This window comes from Chelonus insularis, unplaced genomic scaffold (assembly GCF_013357705.1).
Source record: "Chelonus insularis isolate UGA/USDA-ARS -01 unplaced genomic scaffold, ASM1335770v1 contig_117_pilon, whole genome shotgun sequence".
In the NCBI taxonomy this organism is placed as follows: Eukaryota; Metazoa; Arthropoda; class Insecta; order Hymenoptera; family Braconidae; genus Chelonus; species Chelonus insularis.
Genome location: NW_023276358.1, coordinates 279,783 through 290,395, shown reverse-complemented (window position 1 = coordinate 290,395; position 10,613 = coordinate 279,783). Strand labels below are relative to the sequence as shown.

At 28.9% G+C, this 10,613-nt stretch overlaps 2 protein-coding genes across 4 annotated transcripts in view; one reads left to right on the top strand and one right to left on the bottom strand.

The window, feature by feature from the left end:
* Window positions 1-96: 96 nt before the first annotated feature.
* Window positions 97-2,447, bottom strand: LOC118064570 (maspardin-like). The gene is made up of 7 exons (XM_035079257.1): window positions 2,332-2,447; window positions 2,020-2,154; window positions 1,719-1,824; window positions 1,450-1,570; window positions 1,235-1,343; window positions 859-1,107; window positions 97-789 (listed from the first exon to the last, which is right to left on the bottom strand). Exons 1-7 carry the CDS (start codon window positions 2,428-2,430, stop codon window positions 706-708), a joined length of 903 nt encoding a protein of 300 aa, XP_034935148.1. The 5' UTR covers window positions 2,431-2,447; the 3' UTR covers window positions 97-705.
* Window positions 2,448-8,823: 6,376 nt separating this feature from the next.
* The window catches only part of retn (retained), a 71,065-nt gene continuing 69,275 nt past the window's right edge, over window positions 8,824-10,613 (top strand). For all 3 annotated transcript variants that reach the window (XM_035079855.1, XM_035079865.1, XM_035079845.1), the window contains exon 1: window positions 8,824-9,619. In XM_035079855.1, the coding sequence (XP_034935746.1) occupies window positions 9,515-9,619 (105 nt within the window). In that variant the 5' untranslated portion in view covers window positions 8,824-9,514. The remainder of the gene's footprint in view (window positions 9,620-10,613) is intronic.

Below are 10,613 nucleotides of genomic sequence, written 5' to 3'. Positions count from 1 at the left end.
ATAAAATTTATTATAAGATAATAAAAAAAATACATGACTATAAAAGTCTAACTCAAGAATCAGAAATAAAAGAAAATAATTTATCAGAACCTAGTTTTTTATGTTTATTATATTCGTAATAAATCAATGTGTTTCTACAAATAATTGTTTATAATATTATAATTATTTACAAATTTGGCACAATTTACAATCAATCACTTTCTTTAAGAAGAATATTCTAATAATAATTTAACAATAGAATTTTCTTTTTGTCATGGCAAAATTTGGTATTGTCAAAGACTTTAGAGTATTTAATAAGTTTCTCTGTTCGCAATCACACTTCTTCTACTGGTTCTGTTAGTACTGATCTATTCATTCTAATTTTACATAAGTTATCAATTATTGCCTATAACATTGAAATAAAACTGAATAAAATTCATTAAAAAAATTTATGCTTTTATTAATATCACCACGAACTATAATAAATCTAAAAAAGTGTAAATATATTCTTTGTAATGACAAAAATAGTCTAAATTATTTATGTAATAATCATAATCGTAAAAAAATAAAAATTAATTGATTATATCAATATTTATCGCAATTTATTTGGTTACCGTCACTGATAAACTTTTTTGTATATCAGTAATTCACGAATAGAGTCATTTATTTTCCTTTTATATTTAATGAAGGAAAATTTTCTGATAAAATTAAAGAATAAATCTTGACTTATTCTGTATTTTCATTGTTTTGAACAGTTGTGCTTATGTGGGTAGCTGTTAAATCAGTTCCCTCGAATTGTCTCAAATGAATCTGTACAAATATAATGATTAAACAGACAATTTATTGTCTGACAAATATTTCAAGTATCTGATTAATTACCTGTAGATGTAAATTAACTTCGGCAGAGCGACTTAAATATGGAAAATTTCCTCCGCTTTTTAAATGAGCTAATTTTGCACTTGGATAACATTTATACATTTCTTCTCTTACAATATTGGAAAGTGCATATTCATCAAAAACATCAATGATTGTGACTGGCAAATCACCCATTTTGTGCGGTTCTACATAGCAATTAATACAGTTCAATGTTAGTCGAGAGGCTAACTCAGCTTGACTTAATGTCTCCAGCTAAAACAAACAATTAATCATTTTATTATAATTTGTTCAATTTAATACATGACATAATTATTGATTAAATGATAAAACAATTGTTTTATATATCAACAAAATAATTTATCGATAAAAGTTATCTTACCCTTTCAACCATAAAGTCGATGGCATCAATCATATCATTGTCAACTTTATTCGTTGTGAAATTACCCATTACCATTTTTTTCAGAAGCAAAGATGGTAAAACCCAAAATCTAATTACCAATAAATCATGATTATTACAATTGATCATAGAGTAATTTGTCAATAGAGATAAATTGAAACATGTGATGCATTATAAAGAAACAATAATAAACGTACAATGCAGCTGATTCATTATAACTAAAAACAGATGTATCACTGAAAGTATTACACAAAACTAATGAAGCAACACGTGGGCAGTGAGCATTTATTTCTGCAAACTTTTGGATTAAAAAACCTCCTGTAAGTGGAAAAATATTCTTGCTTATTAATGTTTATATAAAATTTGATTTATTGAGATTTGTTATTGTGAAGAAGAATTAGTATCATTCAAATATGATAAGCTTGTTTAAAAATGCAATATATATTAATGGAGAATATATTTAGACCTAGAGAAGCTCCAAACAAGTGAACTCTATCCAATTCCATGTAATCTATAAGTCTTTTGAATCCATCACACCATTCCTTTACATTCCAGTACACTGGAGGTTCTGCCTAATCAAAAATTCGTTTTTACATGTACTGTTATATAAAGTCTCAAATCAATTGGTTTATTCATATTGCAATAAACATGAAAGGATTCTCAACGTATTTAATAATAACAATAATAATTAAACATATACCATGCATTTAGAATAGTAAAATTCTATTCATAGCAATTTCATTATTATATGATAATAACGATCTTACTGATATGATCCTATATCCTTTTGCTGTGAGGCTTAATATCTGTTTAAAAAATATATCTGCAGTACCACTAACAGGTGGAAGACAAATTAATGGACATTTAATAGTTTTAGGACCAGAATCATATATTTTCCATCCCTGAAAAGTAAATTAATGTATCAATTTTATAAATGAATAGTTAAATATAGAATATTCATATTCGAAAGTTTTTCAAATATTCTTTTAACCTATAAGAACATTCTGATAAATCCATTAAGCTTACTTGATGGAGCAGAAAGGATCAAAGGATATAATGAGGATGTTTTTCATTTTTACCTTTGTTCCATCTGTGTCAACAACAATTTTTCTTAAAGGCACAGAACTACGAAAACTTTGGTATTCTTTAGAACGAGACAATTCACTCGTATACGACATTTTAATTAATGTGTTATTTTATCTATCATTCTCTCACAATTTCCAATAAAAAAATAAAAAATACTCTCAACAACTAAGTGCTTGGTAATAATGAAATGATAAGAACAATTATCATGTATTGTTATGATTACGAGAAAAAATGTATACGTAAATATGGGAAAACGTATACGGTTGAATTTCTATGGTAGTCTTCTCTTCTCTGGTCTCAGTCTTCTTTCTGCTTCAATATTGCTATCGGTAAGTTCTTTCCGTCGATAAAGTAGGAATGACTTTAATTTGTCGTTGTTAAGGTAAATTTCTATAATTTTCAAAGATGGAATCATCTGATCTTTTCTTTATCAGATAAAGTTTGCATTTTTATGCAAACTCTTCGTTGCCGATCCACAGACTTTGCCCTAAAGAGTACGCATTTGCTTAGCCTTCTTCTTTTACATCAATGTGTTGATGAATACCTTCAGTTACTTTCGATGTCACAGTAAGGTGGTCCGAACCTTTACTACTAGGTCTTACGATTACTTCTTCTAGTAGGTTCATCTTCTTCCAGATCAACATCTTCTATAAAATCAACTTCCTCTCTATTTTTTTCAGCTCCCAGTAACTGCGGTCTTCTTTTTTGAATTTTTTCTTGTATCCGAGCCTCTTTTTCTCTTATTCATTAAAAAATTTTCATTTCTATCTGTTTGGTAGAATATGATACAACTAATACTGTAATAAGACTAAGTAATTCTTACGTCTCCTGAACCTTCTTCAAATAGCTTATTGGCTATTGCTTCTCTTTCTTTACTGACCCCTTGTTCTTCATCATCATCTGATTCCACAACTTTCATTCGTTTTAATAATTTAAAACGTTTCTGCAATTATAAAAATTTATCATTGTCCACAGTAATACCAAGATTCTCTTTTCAATTTTATTTTCTATTTCTATCTTCATTAATATTGAGTCTTTCTTCCTTTATTTTTACCCCCAAAAATCAGTGACCATAAGCTTCATGTCTTTCTGCTATTTATCTATAGTCTATTAATTGATAGTCTATTACACAGTATTGGTCCGTCTGAAAAGTGATCTAATAGTCGTTACTCTTAGACTTTTTATCAGCACAAAACATAATTCACTTTGTTTTTAAGCAACTTGCTATTTTAAATGTCAATAGCCCAGGTATAATTATATTGTAAACTGTGATTATACGATGTCTTCACCAATGAATCAATTGTAAATAAGTTGTATCCAATGTTTATGCTGAATAACTCTTCTAAAGAAGAAGTTAAGACCTTAATAAATAAAAATAAAAAAATGTAAAATAGTGTGAATACTAGATTTACATTTTTATTTTGTTTTATTTATTGTTAATTTATATTTTTCCAGATGGACAAAGTACACCTATTGGTTCTTGAAATTCGAGCATTGTGTGTGGCATATCTTACAGAGAGATTAGATGAATTCCTAATTATAATTCTGGAGATAATTGTAAGAAGATGGAATCCAACCATCGTAAGAAAAATAGTTGAAATAATATGTATATGTCCTTCTACTTTTAGTGAACACTTTCCCATAAATAATTGAAAAAAACAATAGTTAATATTTTCTTCATCAATATTTTTTGTTCTTTAACGTCTAACGAAGATTTCTGTCACCTCACTTTTCTTTTTTTCCGCCTATTTTTTGAGATATTCGATTTCAAAAAATAAAAAAGATCGTACTAACTATTTTACAGTTATCATACCAATTTTTCGGTATTACAGAATTTTTTCCAATCGATTTCAAAACGATTTCTCAGCGTTTTTTTCCCATGTTTTACATAAACAATTGTAAAAGACTTTTACTCGACATTTTTTTCAGATTTTGTCAAGTTTGTACTATCGGTTGTCTTCGGGTGTATTCGTAATCACCATATGCACCAAATAAATTGAAATACTATTTCTAAGTACAAGAATTGATGAACAATTTATTACATTGTAACAATCAGCAATGGTGATAGCTATATTGTAAGAAGATGGCCATAATATTCAAGATGTTATGTGCAGTAAATCAATAAAAATTAAATAACTTATTCATGATTTCAAATTAAATCTAAGTTATTCTTTTTGAAAAAAAACCTTTTCATCAATTGCTTCTAATCCTTTTCCTTCTATACAAGAAAATTCTTTTTTTTTATTATAATAGAAAAAAATCATCTAACAGAAATTTTAATTAATTATGTAATTTATTTATTATAATTAAGGTGAACAAAACGTATTACAAATATTTTTTTGTTTCATGAAAATTCATATATCAAGTTTTTATACTTTTTCAATTTATAAATAATCTACATTTGGTGAATATTATTCGTTTAGTATTCAAATTTGACACCAGGGGTAAATTTTACCCTGCATACCGAGTAATATTTATCCTAGCAGAATGTAAAAATTACCACTGTCCCAGCATTACGCTGCATAGAACAATTTTTACCCTGTTTTTCAGTGTAAATTTTACTCGATCCTTCTCTCCGTGTAGTGGGAAAAAATTGTTTATAACAAAAAAACTCAATAACTCTTAAACTTCTTTTGCCTGCGAATAGTTTTTTTTAGAATCCTCGTGCAATTTTACATAAAAATAACCTTGATTCAAAGTGGGAGGTTAGATTTGCTAATACCCCTATTTTTAATTGCACCGTTACTGGACTAAAAATAAAAGAAATAAAATAGTTACTCTTCAGCACTATCATCATTAATAAATATAAAAACATCATCATAATTATACAAAAATAAATTTTAAAATTAAAATAAAATTTAATAAAACAAACAATATTTTTATTTTAAATGATTTTCAATGATTTGATGACCAATCAAAAATAATTATAATCCACATGCTGAATTAATTTCTCTTGTCAATTGTCTGATACTATTTATTATTCGTACATTCATTAGCAACTGTTAGAAAATGGTTATTCTGACACGTTTCGATAATTCAAATCCAAAGTCATTAATATTCTCAAAACTAAATTCCATTAAAGTTAAGCATACTTTGTCGAATCGAATCGTATGTCCAATGATCTTACATCATTAATCTTATTAGTCAATATACGTAAAACAATTAAAGTATCTATGTATCAACATTCTTTTTATCACGGTACATACATTGTACATTGCGAGGGTAAATAATGATAAAAATGGTAATAATGAAATAATATATTTTTTTCATAATAACATTTATTTTAAATAAGCATTCATTTTCAGGAAATAAAGAATAATTGTATCCAGTAATCCTTTGAAATAAATTACGTATATGCTAAAGCAATACAGAAAAATATAATAGATAAAACAACATCAATGCATATGAGCAAAGAAAAAAGTACAAGCGTTCCTGACGGTCAATCTAACGGATTTTCACTAATTTACTGTAAAGAGAGTGAATCCATTATTGTGTAAATCATTGACGAGCAGATTGACACCCATGGTATTGGCAAGGACAATAAGATGGGAATAGTATATATGTATGTACATCGTATGAGCTCCCTATTCTCGCCCCTAAGGATAGACAGAGTTTACCCCCATCGTTAGTGCGCCGAATCAACCGGAAATTCCAGCTTTCGTTGCTTCTTTATTCATCCGAGATAAAACTGTACGCCCGGACGATTGGTTCTCCAAGTTTAGCTGAGATAATGCTTATACCAATCCATTGTTATATCTACTCGATTGTCATAACAATATCGACAAGTTATAATAATCGTTAAGTGACAATTCGTACATGTCATTAAAGACTCTCTTAGGTACATTCAAGACAGCTGACACTTGGATCTTCTCACTTATGTATAACTCTTTCAAGGCTCCACATGTTGGATAATGAATGAAAGATTATTTTAGGGCATTTTAATGATTTAAAAAAAATTTATGTATTCAGTAGAGGCAGTGGAAAAATACTGCACTAAACTATTAAAAAATATACATAATAGCAGTGGAGAAGTTGGTAAAATATTTAAAAGGCCATGATTAATTATTGTTTGAAGGGTGGTAAAGGAATGAGTGAAAAAGTGAAGAAGTTCGAGAAAATGGTTGAGAGGTTGGTGTAGGAAAAAAGATAAACTTGGCAGAGTATAGTGGAGGTATGAGAAAAAATTATGTCTGAATGTAGAAGAAGTTTCGATGTTATCATGGTAATAACTTTAAAGTTTGATATTCTAAAAAAATGTTGGTAAATAATATTCTTAGATTTTAAAATAAATTGAATTTAGGTTATAGTTTATCTTTTATTTAATTAGAATTTGTACGTGATATGAGAAATAATTACTATTCCATCTCGTGAAAGTTTATAATGTGAAACAACATTGAGTAAAATTATTACTCGTCGACAAATATTTAAACACATATGGTCAATGAAATGAAGATAACACCAAGGTGCGATTGCTGCGATAGATTTTTATATAGCTTTGTAAATGTGTATTCATTGGATAGTCCAGCTTTTATATTAGCTTAGTTACCTTTTACGAACATTAATATATAAATGTGACTCTGATGAACATTATGAATGTGAACAGAGCATGAGAATTGTCAATCAAAAGTGCCAAGAGACTTTCAGAAATTTATATAGTAAACCAGGTGTGGCTCCACAAACATCCTTCCTTTACTTAACATCACGTACTTTTTAATTATTATGATCTTACGTACATTTTTTTTTTCGTGAAAATTCTCGAGAATCGGTGAAATCATCTATGATTACTTATTATAACTTTAAGTTTATCGATAAATATTGTAAAATAAAAGAATGAGAACAACTAATATTAAAAGTAAGTTTATTAAAAGTGACAGAATCAAAGACAAGACTGGAGATAAACAAACTCTCCCCTCGTTGCTATAAACAATCTAATCGTCAAGCAATCGTCGTTAACTAACAAACTGTCGTTAATCAATCAATCTATAGATGGAGACATTCATACATTTTATAATATATATTTTAATCCTATTATCAATATTCCATTCAAGTTATTATATTTAAATTTTGATAACAAGAGAAATTGGATTTTCTTGAGCAATAAATCAGTAGCAAATATGCAACAATTTATGACGATTGCTTGGTGATGCTGGTTTAGAAAACTTTCTATTATTTATTCAAATCAGTTGAGCTGTGGATGAAATAAAACTGATTGTTATGATGTTGGAAAAAAATATAACAAAGTTAGTAAATCATAAAATCGAAAATTTTATATGTACATTCATGAGTTGATTGATCCTTCAGATGTATTTATGTTGTTCTCCAAGTTCAGAGCCTGCAATTATATGTAATTTGTTAGATGCTGGTAATAACTACACTGTCCTAACTATCTACACACATACACATCAATATTTATTTGCATAAAATGTATCATGACAAATGATGGGAAATACCATGTCTGATCTATAAATATTTCATTTGAATTGTAAAATTATATGAAGTATGCTATTGGGATGATGACATTGTTCCATTGGAACTGTACTATTAGAACAATAAAAATTTTGGTGGCGCCCTTATGTTTCGGGTCTTCAAATATTGCCCAGGAAGTTTAACAACAATCTATTCGGTTCCTAACTGCGAGAATAAATCACAGGAGGTCAATTTTTAAGAAAGGTGCAAATACAAGGTAAAATGTAGCAGGCATTAAGCTTTGCAGCTTGTTACCCAAGATACCAAATGAGAAGATGACCATATTGAACTGTAAATATGGTGACTACGGTCCCAAACCCAGAACGATTTAGATTAAAATTAAGAATTGTTGAATTTTAAGACTCTTACTTCCTAAAAGACAGGTAGAAATGTTCGTTTACTTACCTTAGATTTGTGTCAGGATCAATTGTTCTTATTATAAAACGATGGAAAAATTTCCATTTTAGGGAAATTTAATTCACTTAAAATTTAAATATCAATATGAAAAATAAAATTAACAATTCTATTGATGATCAGAAAAACGAAAAATTATACAATACATCAAAAGCTAGATTTTTTTTTGTATCTTTAAACTTGATTATTTATATTGATAGATTATTTGATATCAAATCTGACATATAATCATGACTGGTTTAATCTCTAAAGTATTTGATATCAAAGAGTTATTTACAAACATGAGAGGCAATGTGAATAGCAGCAAGAGAAAAATTCTAGTCAGATGATTATAAGAAAGAGAAATAATAATGTAACTTGAATATTTATAAAATGATTAAATTGCAGGTATAAAAAAGATAGAAGAAATTTTCGTGGGAGCCAAGTGAAGAGGTTATTGTAATGCTACAGAAGCTTGCGGTGGATGCTAAAGAGAAAGAAGGGCGTGACGGGATAAGCAACCTCCCACCCACGATGATGTACAATAGCTCCACCTCCTTAATGCATCAAAGAAGTGGGGAGAATGCTGGTAGCTCGATCTTCTACAGTTCAGATCGAAAGAGAACGCGAACGCGCGTGCATCACCTTTACAGTGACTTAAAGCGTTCCGGTAATTTGTGTCGTGTTTTCGGCTGTTTCGCGGGATTTTTCATCTACACCGGCGTCAATAGAAATAGTTTTTATGACGGACGGTTTATCTTTTGATCGGTATCGTTATTAATTAATCGGTCCGAGTATTTAATCGAATATCATTGATAATTACAACTTGGTGAAGTGATTTCTAAACTCAAGGTGGAAAACGCGCGCGCGATATTTCTACACATCAAAATAGTGTTTATAATTCGTTGAGAAATTATTCAATGATTATTGTTATACGTTGTGAATCATAAACAGTCATATTTTTCATTTACATTCAAGTGGAGCACCATTTATTTTCAATTTAAATTACTAAGAATTTCATGAGTGTAATAAATAGATGAAAAATTTATATAAGTTATTGAAAAGTCTTTAATGACATATCAGTGTTACACGGAATTTGTTTCATTACGATCTGATCGACGGGATACGTATTTTCATCGACAAAACTTTTGACAAGTTTGATATCAACGAATTGTACTTGAGTGTGTACAAAACTCAAAACTAATCCTCACATAAACAAGTGGGATTCAATTAATTGTAGGATATTATTGGGACCGCAGCGCGGAAAAATCAGCCAAAATTCGGGTAAAGAACAGAGAACCGTTGCCATCCTACGCGATGGAAATGAGTGATGATTACCAGGACATAGGTACCCCTGGAGGAGGGGCTACCATGGCTAACCTTCCTTTACCTCATCACGGACACACTCCAGACAGTCCTTTGGTAAGTATTTACCTTTTAAACCTTTCAATCTACGGCTATTGCGATTAAAATTTCCCAAGAATATTCTTATTTTATCCATCAGTAAATAGTCTTATAATAAATTCTTTAAATAAATAGAGTAATACTTTCTAACAAAACTAAATAAGAAAATAATTTTAAAATTACTTTTAGTCAGTCATTAAAAGCAATTGAAATTCTTTAATAAATATTTTATTTCAAAAAGTAAAGATAATTAAAAAAATCAATTGAATAAATTGATAACATTTATAAATCATAACTCTGAATGTAAATAATTAGAAAAAAAAAATTCTTTAAATTTCTATAACAACGTAAATACCATGTAATATTTACTCTCAACGAAGATAACACAATTATGGTTAATAATAGAAATTTATGTTGAAAATAAAATGATTAGTGTTAATATATTTGTCAAAATAGAATTGTATCATAATATTTACTGATGGAAATACTAGAACCGATTAAATGTGTATCTCGCGAAGATATATGAGAGTATAAAATTAATAAAAAAAACTAAATAGAAGATCAATGATCTGACATGCGCCTCGTGACCGCGCTTATTATCAGTAGAAACTTGCCAGATCGTCAAGGGATTGGTTGAATTGAATCCCCGTCTATTCGTCGTGTTCGCGAGATGTTTGTTGTGGCGCAAAGGCGGGGATTTCCCGTTCGGCCAATCCGATCGGTCAGTCAAGTCCGATCACCTAGGGATTCTTGTGTGGTTGTATTTTATTTCAGCGGTGCATTACCTGTGCAACGACGCCATATCATGACGTCACATCCACTTCATGTTTGATGTGTGGCGCTATTCTCAAGTATCATTTATCTCATTAGCTATCATATGCACTTTTTTGTGAACTACTTTGTTATTTAATCCAAGTGTCTTCATCTTAATTAATTCTTTTCCATCAATTATTATTTATTTTAACACTTAAACAAATTCTTATTATCATAATAATAATTTAAATTTTCAATT